This window comes from Sorex araneus, chromosome 10, assembly GCF_027595985.1.
Source record: "Sorex araneus isolate mSorAra2 chromosome 10, mSorAra2.pri, whole genome shotgun sequence".
NCBI lineage: Eukaryota > Metazoa > Chordata > Mammalia > Eulipotyphla > Soricidae > Sorex > Sorex araneus.
In genome coordinates this window covers 23703723-23722561 of record NC_073311.1, presented here as the reverse complement: position 1 = coordinate 23722561, position 18839 = coordinate 23703723, and the positions used below count along the sequence as shown (strand labels likewise).

The window sequence follows — 18839 nt, the reverse complement described above, 5'->3', positions numbered from 1 at the left end:
TACAATGCTCAAACACCCATCCCTTCACCAGTGCCCATATTCCACCACCAATAAAAACAAAAACAAAAGCAAAAACAAAAAAAACAGTATACATCCCACCCCTCACCCCCCAACCTCCCCTCCGTGCGTGAGTGATAATTTCACTTCCTTTTCTCTTTACCTTGATTAGATTCCAGATTTCAATACACAATTCACTATTGTTGTTAGAGTTTCAAAACAGACTCACTATTTTTGTTGGAATTTATCCCCCAAGAATACAGCTCTATTAGCAAGGAAATATTTGATGTTAAGTTTTCCACTGATGAGAATGAAGAGATAAAATTCACCAATAAAAACAAAAACAAAAGCAAAAACAAAAAAAACAGTATACATCCCACCCCTCACCCCCCAATCGGCTACTGCAGCCGCGCGGTTTACAATTTCTGTATTATAGTAATTAAGTCCGTGGAGATTTAAGTTGGAAAATGAATCATTTCCCTTCCTGGAACACCATGTAGCCAAAGTTAGTTCACAATCTCCATACATGGGTGCAAGCACTTGCTGGAACCCCAAATCCAAAAGCTGTCTCTGGTTCCCGCTCATTCCACATCCACCGGCTCTGCAGAGACATGGGCACCCGGGCCGAAACCCGGCCAGAGCCGAGCACGGGCCCCGGCTGGGACAGCCCTGGTATACCTCGGCTGTTTCAAGTTCAAAGCACATTTTCTTTTTTTTTTCTGCGACAAAAGTTCATACCTTCTCAAAGGACCCACAAAATGTCGGACACCACGCCTTCTCCCGGAGGGGAGAGAGACCAAGAAGGAAGGTTATTTCCTCCATTAGCCGGCGTGGGGCAAAAGCTTAGTTCACAGTCTCCATACATGGGTGCAAGCACTTGCTGGAACCCCAAATCCTAAAGCTGTCTCTGGTTCCCGCTCGTTCCACATCCACCGGCTCTGCAGAGGCTTGGCACCCAGGCCGAAACCCGGCCGGAGCTGAGCACCGGCCCCGGCTGGGATTGCCGAAAACCAATATTTTTTTAAAGTCAAGAAAGGACTAGAGGTTTAGTGTATGAGTCATGTCACTTGTCCTACATAAAGCTACCTGATTTTTTGTTTGTTTGTTGTTTTTCTTCTTTTTGGGTCACACCCGGCGATGCACAGAGGTTACTTCTGGATCATGCACTCAGGATTTACTCCTGGCGGTGCTCAGGGGGCCATATGGGATGCTGGGAATCAAACCCGGGTGGGCCGCGTGGAAGGCAAATGCCGTACCCACTGTGCTATTGCTCTAGCCCCAAAGCTACCTGTTTAATACCTGGTATTACTTTGTCTCCTGAGCTCTGTTGAGCACCTCTCATGCAAGGAGTCATCAGTAGTCCCAGAATACCATCAAGTTTGGTACAAAATCACCACACCTAGTTGGAATTATGTGCATGAGCTGTCATTATTAACAATACTATAAACCACAAAATCTCAATTAAAATTATTTTAAAATAAACAATAAAAGCTCACCACATCAAAGTAATATCACATAAACGACAATTGTAGGATATTCTACTTACACCAAGCTTCTCATATTTTATATAACTAGCTTAAAAAAATTTAAATCTTTTGAATATTTCAGCTTCATTTCTTTAAAGGATTAAAATTAACATGTAAATTAGCTTGTCTTGTGTTTAAATGCCATTGAAACATTTAAGTGATCAGCACTAAATTTCTATGTTAATAACACTTCATCAGAATTTGTGCAAATGAATGGTCAGGAGAGAATTTCTATATAATTTGTTGCATGCAATTGGTGACCTCACCCTGTATCACTGTATCACTGTCATCCCATTGCTCATCAATTTGCTCGAGCGGGCACCAGTAACGTCTCCATTGTGAGACTTGTTACTGTTTTTGGCATATCGAATACGCCACTGGTAGCTTGCCAGGCTCTGCCCGTGCAGGCAAGCTACTCTTGGTAGCTTGCTAGGCTCTCTGAGAGGGACAAAGGAATCGAACATGGGTTGGCAGCATGCAAGGCAAACGCCCTACCAACTGTGCTATCGCACCCGCCCTATAAAAAGAAAATATAGCTAAAACTAATTATGATATCTGGATCAGTCTAGAGGATGTCACATTAAATAAAATAAATAAGAAAGAAGACAAGTACCAGATATAATCTCACTCATTTGTATATACAAAGAAACAAAATAAAGGAATAAGTATGTTCTAATGATGTAATGATAATAAGTTATGATAATAAGTGGGAATGAATAAGTGTAAGCGAATAGAAACATCTATTTGGAAGCAAGTCAAATGTAACAAATGTAAAAAAAAGTCTTTTAGATGTTATCTTAATTGAGTTTTCATCTAGAAACCATTCAAAAGTTTGCCAGCTTTGGGGCTGGAGCAATAGCACAGCGGGTAAGGCGTTTGCCTTGCACGCAGCCGAACAGGGTTCAAATCCCAGCATCCCATATGGTTCCCTGAGCACCGACAGTAGTAATTCCTGATTGAAGAGCCAGGAGTAACCCCTGTGCATCACCGGGTGTGACCCAAAAAGCAAAAATAAAAAAAGAGGTTTGCCACCTTTATACCTACTAAAATCTTGATATTTATACTAATGTACTAATAATATCTTCCATCATTCGAATTTTTAAATATGGTATTGCACCAATAAAATAGACTGTTAATGGCTATTTTAGCCTTTTTCAGATAAGCTAATATAGCATGTGCAATTTTGTTATAACCTCACAGTTTTAAAAATAACTGATTGAAAAATACCCAAATTGTCAATTTACCATTTAGGTGAAATCTCTTGGGGATCATGAGTGGAACAGAACTCAGCAAATCGGAGTACTAAGTAGCCACCCATTTGAAAGTGACACAGAAATGTCTGATATTGATGATGATGACAGAGAAACAATTTTCAGCTCAATGGATCTTCTCTCTCCAAGTGGTCATTCTGATGCCCAGACACTAGCCATGATGCTTCAGGAGCAACTGGATGCCATCAACAAAGAAATCAGGTGTGTTCAGTGTTAGAACTGAGGAATCTCAGATCTCAGCCAGCCAACTGAATCAGAAAGTATATTTTCACAAGATCATCTTATCACCCCTATATTTCCTACATAACATTTGAACTGGTATTAGGGCATTATAAAAATAAAGACAAAGTTTATTCATATGCATTTAAATGTAATTTTTAAATTAACATGCACTATTTATCAGCATTTGTGGTCATTTGTATTTTCTTAAGTTACATTTAATGTTAAAATAGTAATATTAGTATACAAATTAATGTGCAATCATCTTTATAAGTGTTCAGAGATTGGTGTGAAGTTAATTATGATGTAATTATTTAATAACACTAAAAACAGTAACAAGTCTCACAATAGAGACGTTACTGGTGCTCACTTGAGCAAATTGATGAACAACGAAATGACAGTGCTTCAAAACAATTGAAAAATGTACTATTATACTTTATCATACAGTATACAGATAATTTTGGCTTATCAAAAGTAGGTAAAATTATAGGATTGAAATTGCAGAGCTTAACACCTCAAAATTTAATATATTTTGTCATACAGTAATTTATATTTTTCAGTTATTTATACTGAAGTAATATAGCTTCAGTATAACATTATTATTTAATCAATTTATTATGTTTTATGTACATTTTGGTATTTTTAATATCAATTTAATTTTTGATAAAATTTTATATTATATGATTATAAGTATATAATAGCTCACAATGTCAGTAACTCTCCATCACTGTCTGCTTTATTTGAAAGCTGAATTCAAATGTAAGATTACGATCAGTGACAGAAATTATGTAGCAGGCAAAGTTTTAATAGTTCATTGCAGGGGGTAGATAATAAAGAAAGGCTAAGGCTGAAAGTGGGTGGGAATTATATGTATTATATAGAAGCATTTTCTAATGTTTTAGCCAGAAATTACTGAAAATTACACAGTTTGGAGAGAAAAAAAAAACATAAAAGATCAGAGATTGCATAATACGGTCACAGGTAAATTTTTCTTTATTCTATGAGTTCCAGTTATCACAGTAGCAGCACCTATCGGGTGAAAAGTAAACTGTATCTTTCAGACTAATTCAGGAAGAGAAAGAATCTACAGAGTTACGTGCGGAAGAAATTGAGAACAGAGTTGCCAGTGTGAGCCTGGAAGGCCTGAATTTGGCGAGGGTCCACCCGGGTACCTCCATCACTGCCTCGGTCACCGCTTCCTCGCTGGCGAGCTCATCGCCCCCTAGCGGCCACTCAACACCAAAGCTCACCCCGCGAAGTCCCGCCAGGGAAATGGATCGGATGGGCGTCATGACGTTGGTATGATGTGTACAGAGAACCTTGGCCCCCATTCGCATCAGTGACGTATTCGCTGAGATCTCTTGGTTGGAACAGCTTTTTCTGTTTTGTTGTTTCGTTTCGTTTTGTTTAAAACAACCTTTTGCAACAGGTACAGTTGTTAATGAGGCAATGTAGTCGAAGTAGGTTTAATTTTCTCCCAGAGCACATATGGACCTGGAAAAGCAAGAACCTAAATGTCACCTTAATCACCTTAGAAACATTAACATGTACATTAAGTACATTTGTACTGATCGATATTAATTAACTGATTAATACTAATTAATACTTGTTTCTTGTCATTGCTATAGTTTTGTAAAGCACAAGGGTGGGAAGATAGTACAGGAACTAAGGCCAATGACAAAAAAATGTAAAGTAGAGTAGAATCATTTAATGAAAATTGTTTTCCTTCCATAACAAATTTAACAAAGATATAAGGCAAATAATGTTCACCCAGAATCTTAAATATTTCAAAATCTGAAAAAAATAAAGTAAAGTAAAAATCTTTGGGGAAGCATTATAAGAATGTAGCAGTCTCAGAAACATGTTAGTGGATTCTGAAGATTTTGCTCCTAGAAGTGCAAATATTCATGAATTTTCAGTCCTTTGGGAATAGAAAACCTGCTCAAAGAAGGACCCAGGCTTTATAGAGATGGGGCAAATGGGACTAACTATAAATTTCAAACATATTATAGCTTCCGTATGCACTGATTCTTCATTTACACACTATCTTCATTCCCATTTACAATGTCTTGCAGGGATATCATCCCAAACTTATTTGTCAGCTCAATACACACATGGACACAACTCTATGTTGAAGAGTGCCCGCCGCATTCATCTAAGAAATTCCCACTCTAAAGTAACCTTTAAGAGGTGTACTTTTGTAATGAGTAAAGACTTATGTAGGAAGTGGTTGAATAGAAAACTGATAGCTTTAAACTTATAGCATGTTGATAGTATAGCATGATATTTAAACTTATAACATGGTCAAATGGTAATCATTAATTAGTTATTTTGTGTTGTTTTATTTCTGTTAATCCCAGCCAAGTGATCTGAGGAAACATCGGAGAAAGGTACTGTGAATATTTATTATGATATTACTAGTAGAATGTTTTTTTGCATGAAATGTTTAAAATTTTATTTTGTATAATTAAAATATTTTATTAATCTAGAGAAATATTAGAAGTTTTAAAGTGATATTTAATGATTTTAATATAAAGTCAAAGAACAAATACTGAAAATTTATTCATGCTTTCCAGAGCAACTATTTTAGATTATAAAGGTTAAATATTCTTATTTCAATGGAATTTTCATTAAAACTGGGTCACTTACTTGCAGTACTACAATGATGCTGTATTTCATTATTGTTGCCTTACACTTTTATTTTTGGACTATCCCCGGCAGTGTTCAGGGGGTATTCCCAGCTTGATGCTTGTGGGGTAGTTCTAGAGTTTCTTAAACTGAATCTCCACCTCTTTGAGCCATCTCTCTGGCTCCAATACTATTATTTCTTTTTTAAATATAAGTTATTTTTATTTTACAGTTATTCAGTTATGTGAAACCAACAGATTGGAGCCTACTGCCCATTAAAGTAAAGCTTGTTACTCACACTTAAAAAAATAGGGTTCATAGTGGGTTATAAGCAGGGCTACAGGGAAATGCAACTGGATCAGGAAAAAAAAAATCAGAGAGGGGAAGGCATGAGCAGGGCCCCTTATTGTTCTTTCTGTGGAAAAGGGAAGCACTGGAATGGTAAGTTAAACACTGAGGACTGGGGATTTTCAGTGGATTGAATGTTCTAGGTTTCTCTCATCTGATGCCTACTCTGGGTCATTCAGGCAGAGGAATATTGCTTCCTGGAATATTAGGGCCAAATAGAAATGATGGTGTGGAGTACTGCCTAAGATAGGCAACTCATATAGAGAAAATGCATTCCAGAGGAATAATTTTCTACTTCTAAACATTTCTAACTATGGAAAGGGCATTGATTTAATTTATACTTTTAAAATTTATTTTAAGATAGGTTTTATTGTCTGCCTTTTACTGATGAGGAATATAATATTACAGCAAGTAAATTATGAGCTGTTATCATTCAACAACTAAGCAAATCAGGTATTAAAATGCCTCTTTCATTTCAAAGTCTTTGTGACTTTCTTTGTATAGAGTGATCTTTAAAAATCCAGATCTACTGCTTTGACATGATGATTTTTAGAACTCATATTTGGGACATTGGTATACTTTGGTAGAGAAAAGGAGGGCATTTTCTACGGTGGTATTTCAGGAGGGGAAAGTTCAGAGTTAGAAATGACCATGTACAGCAGAAACTATTTCAAAAGTTGTCATAGGAAACAATCACAAATCATGGAACTGTAGAAATAAGTACTTATTAGGATGCATTTATAAATATGTCCTGTGACTTTAGATGACGTGTGAGTTTAGGTAGAACTCTAGAGCACATTGATAAGCTGAAAGTGATATGTACAGTTAATTTTGTGGCTACGTGTTAGTTGAATTGAAGAAATGAAAGCCTATGAAGATGTCTGGCAAGAAGCAGAGAAATAATACAGTAGGCAGGGTGCTTGCTTTGCATGCATTAGGTATAGCTTTAATCCTGAACATCCTATATGGTGCCCTGAGCCCCTGAGTGCAGAACCAGGAATATGCCAAGAGCAAAGCTGGGTATTGCACCTAAACAAAATAATAATAATAATAATAATAATAATAAATATATATGGAAAAATTTTTAAAAGCTTGGAAAAGATAGAAATGTTTGAAAAGTATTGCAAATTCATGAGGTCTTTATCATCTATAAGCATATTTACCCAAATAACAGAACAATATAGAAAAAAAGCAAAATATTATGTAGACACAAAATAAGAACACAGGTGCAAGATTGTTACTGTAGCCGTACTGAGAACATTTTTTATCAGAACATACAAAACCACATATATTTGTGTTATGCTTCTAATGTGTATACCTTTTTATATATTAAAATAGTTTCCAATCATACATTAATATATGTGGATATACATAAGACATGTACAATAATGTTATGAATAAATGAGGCATTATAAAAATTATATATACTTTTTCTGTTGAAAGTCTTATTTTAATACAGTTCTTTATTTTTATTTCTACATAATGTAAAGTATATTGATTTATTCTGGAATCATCCATTGCTTTTTCTTTAAATAAATCACTTCTGTCCATGTTAACAATGCTTTCTATACAACTTTTTCAATTTTCCCAAAGCAGTTAATGAAATCAGTTTATAAGACATAAGTTCTTACATACCAGCTTGAAAGACTTTTGGTCTTCTTTTCTTCTCAGTTCAAAATTTTCTTATAAATTGTACATCAATTTTAGGACACCTGGAATAGATATCAGTTATCTGCCTGATTCAAAAAGCTTTTATGGTAAAGCTAACTTTTAGTTGTTTCTCTTTGCTTACCAACTTTTTCTTTGCTTTTCAAAAAATCTCCCACTCAAAACATTAATTTAGAGATCCTGTTTTAATGAGATCAGGAGACTAGAAGAGAGTTTTCATGCAAGTCAACTCAGAACACATTACAGAATCCAGTACATTACAGAGTCTAGGTGGAAGGTCGGACCTGCTAATCAGGAAGTGATGTTGCTTGTCTTATCCCACTAGAACAGGGAACTTCCTCTGTCAGGCTGTGACCTAGCCAATGAGAGAATGCATACCCTCAGTGCTATACAAAGAGATTTTGATTGTTTTCTGGGTTAAAGTGCACATCTTGTCATTAATAACATTTTCTAGCTGCTTTTGTTGTTTTTTAACAAACCTATTTAGCTGTCAAAATAACGACCTCTTGTTAGAAGTTAGCAAAATCCATATCACAATATCATGACTGTGATTCTATTTTTTTGAATGTGGTATTACTGCTGTTTATTCAGCCATTGATTAAGCTGATTGAATTGCGCATGAACTCCACATTACTTTAAAAAAATTAATTGGTTATCTGTGAGATAGACCATTAAAAAGGTGTTCATAATTGGGTTTTAGTCATAGAATGATCCAGCACCCATCCCTCCACCAGTGTACATTTTCCACCACCAATGACTCCCATTTCCCCATCACCATCTCCCAATCCTCTGCCCTCTACCCCCACCCCCCCTCTATGGGAGGCACTTTCCTTCTGGCTCTCTTTCTCCTTTTCCTTGTATGCATTATGGTTTGCAGTATAGGTGCTAAGAGGTTATGGTGTTTGTTCAGGGCATTTGGTATTTTTATATAGATAGTAAGGCTGGAGTAGCTTTTCAATTGGGTGGCAGTTTTGGGGTGTGGATGTGACTGCCGAGACGTCCAAAAGTACAAGGAGGTGTGGGGAGGTAGCCCCCCCTGACCCTGAAAAAGCTTGGAGATTTTAATCACAAAACCTGCATACCAAAATTTTCAGCACATTATATCTTGGTTAAAGCTGTCCTGAGACAGTGGAGTCAGACCAGGGGTATGGCAGTAATTTTGGATTGTGGAAGCAAGAGACTGCTGGGGCTCTTCTTGGGTGGGCAGAGGCCAAACCCACCCCCTCAAATTACCCTGGTCTATTCAGCCATGTGCAGGTCTGAAATTAACTGAGGCTTTTGATCTCTTTTGAGATTTATTTATGGGTCTCTGGAGCAAGGCTGGTAGAAGAGCTTACAGCATGGCTCTGGAATTGGTTCATGGGGTGACTGCCAGTCACCATGAGTATTGGGAAGTAGGGGAGGTAGCCCATCTCAACTCCAAGAAATCCTAGAGATTTTAGTCACAAAACCCACATACCAGAATTTTCAACATTATATCTTGGTGAAGTCCGTCCTGAGACCATAGAGTCAGGCCAGGGGTATCAGTATATCGCTGTCATCCCGTTGTTCATTGATTTGCTCGAGCAGGCACCAGTAACATCTCCATGTGGGACTTGTTGTTACTGTTTTTTGGCATATTGAATATGCCATAGGTAGCTTCCCAGGCTCTGCCATGCGGATGAGATAGTCTCGGTGGCTTGCAGGGCTCTCTGAGAGGGGCTGAGGAATCAAACCCGGGTCAGCCTCGTACAAGGCAAATACCCCACCCACTGTGCTATCGCTCCAGCCCAAGCCAGGCCTATGACAGCGATTTTGGATTGTGGAAGCAAGTGGCTGCCGGGGGCTCTGCCTGGGTGGGCCACCAGGCCAATCCCCCTCCTATTTACCCCAGTCTGTTCAGCCATGTGTGAGTCCGAGATTAACTGTGTCTTTTGATCTCTTTCGAGATTTGTCTATGGTTCTCCGAGATCATGCCAATAAATAAGCTTTTTTAGCTGAGCCAGAGGTGGTTTGTGGGTATGGCTCCCACATACCTAACTTTTCGCCATGGTCCCAAGTTGTTGGGGTCTGGCCAAAAGCACAGAGGCAATTTTGGGGTATCAGGAAGCCTGAAGGAACCATTAGGCTGCTGATAAACTTGCCCTACAGGTACAGGTTTATCTGTTGGTGGCAACACACCCCCATGACTGTGATTCTTTTGGTGAATTATTTCAACACATGTGACCAGTAATTCTGTGTGAATCATTGACATTTTAATATGTTGTAATAAATTCTAGAACAACTTTACATAACCCCAGTGTTGATCTAAGGTGTATATTTTCTTTTACAGGCAGGGTTTCCACACATTTTGTAATGCAAATTCATATGTGTTAAGACCTGTATATCCCAACTTTTAATTTTTGTATGAATATTATTTAGAGTGTTATTTTGATATTTCTCCATTTGTATTAACTTCCACTGATGTTTTGAAAAAGTTTATCTGTTTTTTTTTTTTTCTTATAGATTGCAGTAGTGGAAGAAGATGGTCGGGAGGATAAAGCAACGATTAAGTGTGAAACTTCTCCTCCTCCGACCCCTCGAGCCATGAGGATGACTCACACCCTCCCCTCTTCCTACCACAACGATGCTAGAAGGTCTGAGTCTCCATGTTCTCTGCGTAGGGCACGTTTTCCTTCTGAAAATAAATCTTTCTCTTCTCTCCTATCAAACATACTCTCTAACAGGTTGCAGGAAAATTTGATTTGCACTGTAGCTCTCCATTAGGAGAGTGTCCTGGTACCACTTTCAAATATCACTGTGAAAAGAAGTTTTTTTATCATTCTAAGATAAATTTTTAGATTAATTAGCCAGCAAGGCTCAGGGAAACAAGTGCTGCCAGGGACCCAAGCAGGGCCATGGGGCATGCAGATTTTTATGTTTTGTTACTTTTATTTATTTATTTTACTGTTTAATGCGATTGATTGATGTTTTTATTTTCTTGTGTTTTTATTTCTTGTTTTCTTTTGGGGCCACACTTAGCAGTGCTCAGAGTGGACCCTGTGCTCAGGAATCACAACTGGTTAGTCTGGAAAGAATATATGGGGTGCTGGGGATCCACCCCTGGAGAGGCATAGACCAGGCAAGCACCTTACCCACTTCCTCTTGCTCTGGTCTCAGCCAGGCCCGCATCTTAAACTCTGAGCTATCTCTCTCGCCCTCACAGTAGAGTCAGTCTAGAGGAAGGAATTCTTTAGGAATTATTGGGACCAAGAGTGTGATGCAGCTAAAGAACACTTGCCTGTGTGAAATTTGGATTTGACCCTTGTCACCACGGACACACACACACACACACACACACACACACACACACACACACACGCATTTCAAGAGTTATAAAAACAAATGCTAAAGAGGTTCTAATACTGGTCAATAAATTTTATTTTTACTCTAGGTTTAATTAAGACCGGTAAAGTCCATGACTGTGTCTCATTTACTTTAAGCAGATGGGCTTGAACAACACCCTATGGATACAGCTACTCCACAGGCAGAAAATTCCTGGAAATAAATAAAACATGCTTGCCAAAATATTAAAGAAAAAATAATTATATATGGGCACATATCTCATTTGTCATAGTGACTCTATCCTATGAGTTTTCATCTGCCTAAAAAATTGCAAGGAGATTTATGTAGTAATTTATGAGCATGCAATTTACATCTTAATGTGGTCTGTTACTGTCATCAATTGCAGCATTTCTGGGTAATTAATTGATATAACAAATTAATGACTTTGTGATTAATATTTCATATAAGAATCTATCTTCTAAATAGTATATGCCCAAAAATATTTTTAAACACAGAGCTGTTAGTGCTGATAAGCAGTTAAATTATTTTTTCTTTTTTAATATGTTAAAAGCATTCAGTCATTCCTGCTTCAAAATGCATGCTTCATTTTCCCAAACAGAAAAGCAAGTTATTTTCTATTATTTGAAACTATGACTTTGGAGTTTAGAGAATTTGAACTCAGATTAATTATGGAGAATTACGTGCAGTTAAATTATCTATCATGCTAGCATCTAATTAACAACTCTAGGGGAAAAATCAGCAATATTTACTGAACCTCTTCTTTTAGCACTGTGTCAAATGCATTGAATAGGAATAGAACCAAGACAAACTGCTTGTACAACATTTCAACCCAAAATTCTCCTAAAAATACCCAAAAACTATTTTTAAAGTACACAGTAATCACAAAGACATAGATGATTTTGCTATTCAATCCGATCAAGATTAAATTAAATTAGGCCCCAACAATGAGATAAAAACAGCAAGTATAGACTTAGGTTATAATATTCTGGCAGCTATGATAGTAGCTTAAAGAACAATTATGTTTTAATAATGATCAAATATTTTAATAATGATCATTTTTTATCATAGGTCATAATGTCAAAGACTACAAAAGTGGACTTCCATAAAGGACTGATGTGCTGGGGAATGAAAGGTTGTTTCAGATCTACTCAGTAGGTAATAGAGAGTTAGTACAGCAGTAGTGAGTTGGCTTTGCAGTGGCCGACGTGGGTTCAATCTCCAGCACCTCATCTGGTCCCTTAGGGTCAGCCAGGAGTGATCCCTAAGGACAGATCCAGAAGTAAACTCTGAGTACAGCTGACTTTTTCTCCCCAGACCAAAATAATAATAATTAAATAAAATAAAATGCACTTTAGTTCATCAACCAACATCCTGCTTAGAGAATAGTTAATATGCTAAAAATACTTGGAAGATAAATAAATTTTTCTAGAAATGATTTAGTGCAAGGCCTGCAGGTTGAGGAAACCACACTTCTGAGGAAATGTGGGCATAAAAGAAACAAAATATCACAGTAAGTCTATTTGCTTCTCCTTTTGTACCTTTATAAAGGAAACAAGCCTACATATACCTTGAAGGTATTATATCAAAATAAACTGTTTTCCCTGTTTTGTGTTTCGCAGTAGTCTGTCTGCCTCCCTTGAGCCAGAAAGCCTTGGGCTTGGCAGTGCCAACAGCAGCCAAGACTCCCTGCATAAGGCCCCCAAGAAGAAAGGAATCAAGTCTTCAATAGGACGCCTGTTTGGTAAAAAAGAGAAAGCTCGGCTGGGGCAGCTCCGTAAGTATGTGTGTCCTGCATCTTCCCGAGCTGCTCACTCGCTTTTGAGATGCCATGTGTTGTTGTTGTTGTTGGTTTTCTTCTTTTTCTTCTTCTTTTCTTTTTATTTCATCCTTTTCCTAGCAGACTTTTGTAATCAGCACCATAGTTAGTTTAGCTAAATACTTTTGATAAACTCACAAGGGAGGAACATTGTAAAACTTTGTGTCCTTTTAGTTGATCTGCTAGTCAGAACTAGCATTTGCTTAATGCTATGATAGATGCAAGGGCCCTATGATGGCAGGGCCTGTTGCTGTCATCATTTACTGATGAGTAAAGAGCTATTTTAATAATTCAAAGAATCGAGTTTCTCATTCTACAACCAATGCATCAAAACAAATTTAAAACTGTTGACATATTGCAACATAGCCAGGTGAACGTAGATTATTTTCTGTTGAAGAAAACTACAAAGTTAGGGCTAGGGAATAGTACAGTGGCTGGGGGGAGAAGCCAGCATGTGTATGACCTGTATTCAATCCAATGACCTGCATAGCATCAATGTTCCCCAGCATTGCTGGGCATGACCCTGGAGGAACTGCCAAGCACTGCCAAGGTGGTCTGGGTAATCCCCAGCACAAGAGGACACAAGCATAGTGACATCTTCAGGCCTATGCATTGAATTCCAAACCAAGCTGACAATCACAGCCGGTGCCTGGAGACCTGCAGGGCTCCTTTAGGAGGTGGGGGTTGGGGAGGTAGGCCAGGGCGTGTAGGGGGGGATAAAGGAAAAATTTTAAATCCTACAAAAAATTCAAAAGAATGTTGAAGTTAAAATAAAGCTTTGTGATGGGTAGAACAGAAAATATAAAGGACAGAATTTTTTTCTTTAAACGTCTTAAAAGTTTTCACGAATTAACCTGATAGCAGCATAGGGTGATCAAGGAAGAAACAGAGCAATAGGGATTGTTTCAGTGCTTAGTAATTATAAGTGGTTAATTGCATAAAAATGCAGTACATATAAAAAGCACAAACTTTAAAAGTAAACAGATAAGTACATACAAAAAGAATAATTAAAATATAAAGATATACATGATTGACATATGTGGATGAATGTATATTTTATTTTCTGTAACAAGCAATGTGTGAAATATATTTTCTAAAATGATGATGATATATACACTTGACTCTTTCCCATCAGGAAAACTGACATGTAATCAGTTCTTTGATTGTTATTCAATTAGAGAATAAATTTTCTTTAGATTTCTAATTTTCTAGAGGACCTCTTAACTTTTAAAAATTACTACATAAGGAAAGCAGAGAAAATAGGATTAATATTTGGGTATAAAATTTACAAATCCAAGCAGTTTTAAAGTTTATTTCACAGCTATTTAGCATTTCATCAAATTAATTATAAATTATAATTTATGATTATAGAGTCATTTTGGAGTATTTATTTTATTAAAATATTTTACTCTTAACTCTCTCTATATACATTACATAGATACTATATAAAGATATATATACATATATACACTCATATATATCATCTTAGGCTACATAATTTTCTTTTTTCCTCTTTCTGATGGGTAAGATAGGACCATGTCTAATGCTGCTCAATGCTTACTTCTAGCTCTCTGCTCAGGGGTCATTTTGGGCTGGGATTCAGCTGATCATATGGGGTGCTTGGGATCAAACACAAGTACCCCATTATTAAAATGCAAATGCCTTATCTCCTGTACTATCTTACCAACTTTATAATTGACATTTTTTACTGAGATATATTTAAATGCCCTCGAATTTTATTTTTCAATTTCATATTTTATTTTAATGAGGAATTACTGTATTAAGAGTAGTCTTGTCAACCAAATTCTATCAGAATCAAATAGCAAGATATGTTTATTTTTTACAGTTAATTTATTCATTTCGATGGCTTTCTAAGTGCTGCTCAGAGACTCTGGATCCCCATCAGTGCTTTTCTGTCAACTGGGCCAGTAGGTTTATTTAAAGAAACAGTGCTAGGAGCTGGAGCAATTGCACAGCGGGTAGGGCATTTGCCTTGCAGGAAGCCAACTCGGGTTCGATCCCAGCATCCCATATGGTCCCCTGAGCACCGCCAGGAGTAATTCCTGAGTGCATGAGCCAGGAGTAACCCCTGTGCATTGCCGGGTGTGACCCAAAAATAAAATAAAATAAAATAAAATAAAATAAAAAGAAGCAGTGCTGAATGGCCCTGTTGTGTCAGGGATTTCCATGGTCACATTTGGTGCCACTCAGGGGCCCATGTGGCATCAAGGAACTAAAACACCCTGTCACTGACATGTACCTTGCCCTCTATACCTTCTCTCAGGCCCCATGATATAATTTAAGATAAATAAAAATTAGGGAATCTACTTAAAACCTAGCCTTTCTTATCAGTTGTCAGTGAATAGGTGTCTCTGTGTCAAAATAGATTAATAAAGGAATCATTTACATCAGTATCAACTCCTTCCAGGTTAGAAACAAGCAATAGTTATTTGGGGTCATATTATTGACCTAGCAAACTTCTGAACTGTGAACAATTTTGTTGCATTTTGAAGAAATCTACGGTTAAATAGAGATAGCTGGATGGGAGCAAGTGAAGTGCTAATGAAGACAAGGATAAAAATCTAAACCTCTAGTGTTATATGAAGCTTATGTTATGAGTGTATTAAATCTCCCTTGGAAATTAAGAATAAACGAACATTGGAAAGTGAATGTAGGCACAAAGGAGATCAAGAAACCCATATTTGTGCCAGAAAAAAATGGTACATAATTCCAATAGTATTTTGCTTTTGGGATATGTTTCAAGTGTACTTTTTTCCCCCACAGTATATATTTAGGCAATAATGGGATGACCAGAAAATTTCTTCAAACCCATGGGCTATAGGCATTAAGCAACTTTCTATTTAGTAAAACATGACCTATAGACAGATACATAGAAATGTATGTACATAAACAACCTTTTATTTAAAACAAACCAAAACTTGCGTATTCTGATTGAGAAAATTGTCAAGTCAAATAACTAAGAACAGGGTTTCTGGGCCAGAGTGATAGTACAGTGGGTAGGGTGTTTGCCTTGCACGTGGCAGACCTGGAATCCCTGGCATCCCATATGGCATACGCAGAACTACCAGGAGTAATTCCTGAGTGCACGGGGCCAGGAGTAACCCCTGAGCATTGCTGGTGTGACCCAAAAAGCAGAAAAAGAAAAAAAAAAAGAACAGGATTTCTGAATCCTAAGATAAGGGACTATCTCAGTAATTAGAATTCTAACTAGCTTGACTTTTAATTTTATGTGAAGGCATTGACCTATTTTGAAACAAAGCAAATTAAGCTGTGTTAAAAATAGCCATGACAGACTTATGCTCCTGTGTTTCTTTGACAGTGTTCCTCAGTAATAGAATAGGGAGGATGGGGACTGAGCTCTGACTAGGACATCACTGTGGATAAGGTGTCAAGTGGGGTCCTAGCGATGGAAGTGCCAGGTATAACTTATAACCAGAAATTGAGTCTCCCATGATAGTGCTCATGAGTCAAATGCTGCCCCAGTTATCAAGGTTTCTTGGTCAGCATTTCACGCAATCATTTGACCATCTGTATTTCAACAGATTCATTAATTTATGGATTATTTATATGGCCGTGACTCACACAAAAAATGTTATTATAAAAACTATCTCAAAAACTAAACTATCTAGGGTACAAATTGTTCTCTGTGAAAATTATAAATCCTGAGAAACATTGTATAAGGAAAATACTGAGAAGTTGTATGCAACTCTAAGATCAACATATGAGTCAATCAATTTTTGCTTTTTTTGTTGTTGTTTGTTTTGGGGCCACACCTGGTACTCAGTATATGATTGATAAAAGAAGGACTTTCTACTTCTTTTAAGATAGTAGCCAAAATACATCATCCAATTTTAGATATTACACTTTTATAGGAATCTCAGAAACTGCGAGTAAATGGGAGAGGGTAAGATTAAACTCCTGTGAAGAACTTAACACTTGTTAGGAGTAAGTCAAGTAGGTGTTTATTCCTTTAGCTTATCTATCTAGGTAACTGGCTATTGATATTCGAAAAGCCATCTTGTGGAGAGTGATTGGCCTCTTTATTCAGGAGTGGGGATTCAACCCATATGTCTAATGTTGAAGTATTAGAAAAATGAACTTAATCTCTCAAAAATAAACAAATAAAAATAATGGACTGGAGAGATAGGACAGCAGATAGCATGCTCCCCTTGCATGCACTTGACCTGGGTTCTATCCCCAGCACCCAATATGGTCTCCTGAGCCCACCAGAAATGATCCTCAATCTCAGGGCCAGGAGTAAGCCCTGAGCACTGCCACATGTGGCCCCCAAACGAAAAGTCAAAAGAAGAACCTGGGGCATATAACCTATATTCAAAAAGATATGAGATACAGTACTTTTTTAATTATTTTAATAGCGCAGTGGGTATGGTATTTGCCTTGCACACAGTCGACCTGGGTTTGATTCCTCTGCCCCTCTAGAAAAGCCCAGCAAGCTACTGAGAGTATCCTGCCCACACAGAAGAGCCAGGCAAGCTCCCCGTGGTGTATTCAATATGCCAAAAAAGTAACAACAAGTCTCACAATGGAGACGTTACTGGTGCCCACTCGAGCAAATTGATGAACAGCGGGACGACAGTACTAGTGTTTTTGAATTTTACTTAGAGGACTGTGGAGATAGTGCAGCAGATGCTTTGCATATAGCTGACCCAAGTTCGATCCCCAGCACCCCAAACGGTCCCCAAAGCACCTCCAGTAGAGAATCTTGAGTGTAGAACCAAGGGTAACCTCTGAGCATCTCTAGGTATGACCCCAAGACAAAAAAAAATTATTTAGTCACCATGAAATTGCAAAGATATTCATGATTGGGTTTCAGGCATACAATATTACTACATAAATCTCTCCACCAGTCTACTTTCCTCCACAAATATGTCCCTTTGACTCCCACACACATTAGTCTGCCCCTATGAGAGGTGTTTTTGAAGCGAGTTTTTACACTGCGGTTTGTAGTACCATTACTAAGAGGGTTTCATGTATACACTTGACCACCTTTCAGCACCACCTTCTACTCCGAGGTGAACACATCCCTCCACCATATTTGCTTTGTGAAGGGATTCCATGAGGTCAGAATGGGTATCTGTAAGACTATTTTAACCCTCGTAGTAATAGTGAATTTATGAAGCTTTAGCACTTAATCTGACTACACTTCTTTCTTCAAAACATAACCCCATGAATTATTTACTATGAAAAATCCTTTAAATTGTAGAAATGTAGTGTGTGACAAGATAACATTTTTCAGCCTTTTAGCAGAGTTCAGATTATATAATGAAGGCATCTAAAGAGCCTTCATTATATAATGGTCTGCATTCCATGCTTTGTGCAAAATTGGGATGATTTACTGTCAGAAGAGCAACTATAGGATAGTTGATAATGCTTCCCAGGGCGAATTTCCTTATATAGTGTGAAAAACAATATACATTAGAACTGTTTCAGTTAGAGTACATCACTGAGTCCCCAATCCTTTGGAACATTTTTACGAACTTAATTAAATTTAAAACATGATTACTTATTTAAAAAGTGTGTAACTTCTTAACATTGAGCTATGAATAAATAATTGGCATTGCTGAGAAAAAGATACTGAAATCACATGAAGAACAAATTCCTAAAGTAATGGAGCGGGAAAATTTGGCTTTTATTCTTCAGAAAACCAGTACTTATTTAGGTCCTGAGTATAAAACCAATTGATCCAGCAAAGAAAATGATCAGAGGTGGGGATAAAATTACCTTCCTTTGGGAAACATGGAAATACAGGGAACTGTAGGCAGGAACTTGAAGCAAAGAAAAGCACAACATCAACGATCTAAGCTTTCGAGGCAAATATTCACAGAGAAGAGAGTTAAGTTATAGTGACCAAGATCCATAGTACAATGGGTGCTTACTGGTTTAGAAAATGCTGATGGGGCATTGAATATGCTTCATCAGATGCAAAACATTTATTGGTTTACTACTGGAAATACCAGCTCTCAAGACAATCCTAATAATAATAATTTTAAAGAGAAAAGA

At 37.3% G+C, this 18839-nt stretch overlaps 1 protein-coding gene across 21 annotated transcripts in view; it reads left to right on the top strand.

Annotated features, from left to right (window-relative positions):
* Positions 1 to 18839, top strand: part of PPFIA2 (PTPRF interacting protein alpha 2) — a 469663-nt gene that overhangs the window by 392161 nt on the left and 58663 nt on the right. For 19 of the 21 annotated variants that reach the window (XM_055118486.1, XM_055118484.1, XM_055118483.1 and 16 more), the window contains 5 exons: positions 2775 to 2995; positions 4075 to 4312; positions 5374 to 5403; positions 10142 to 10272; positions 12601 to 12755. In XM_055118486.1, coding sequence (XP_054974461.1) covers positions 2775 to 2995; positions 4075 to 4312; positions 5374 to 5403; positions 10142 to 10272; positions 12601 to 12755 — 775 coding nt within the window. The remainder of the gene's footprint in view (positions 1 to 2774; positions 2996 to 4074; positions 4313 to 5373; positions 5404 to 10141; positions 10273 to 12600; positions 12756 to 18839) is intronic. The other 2 variants (XM_055118492.1, XM_055118487.1) reach the window with 1 other exon arrangement.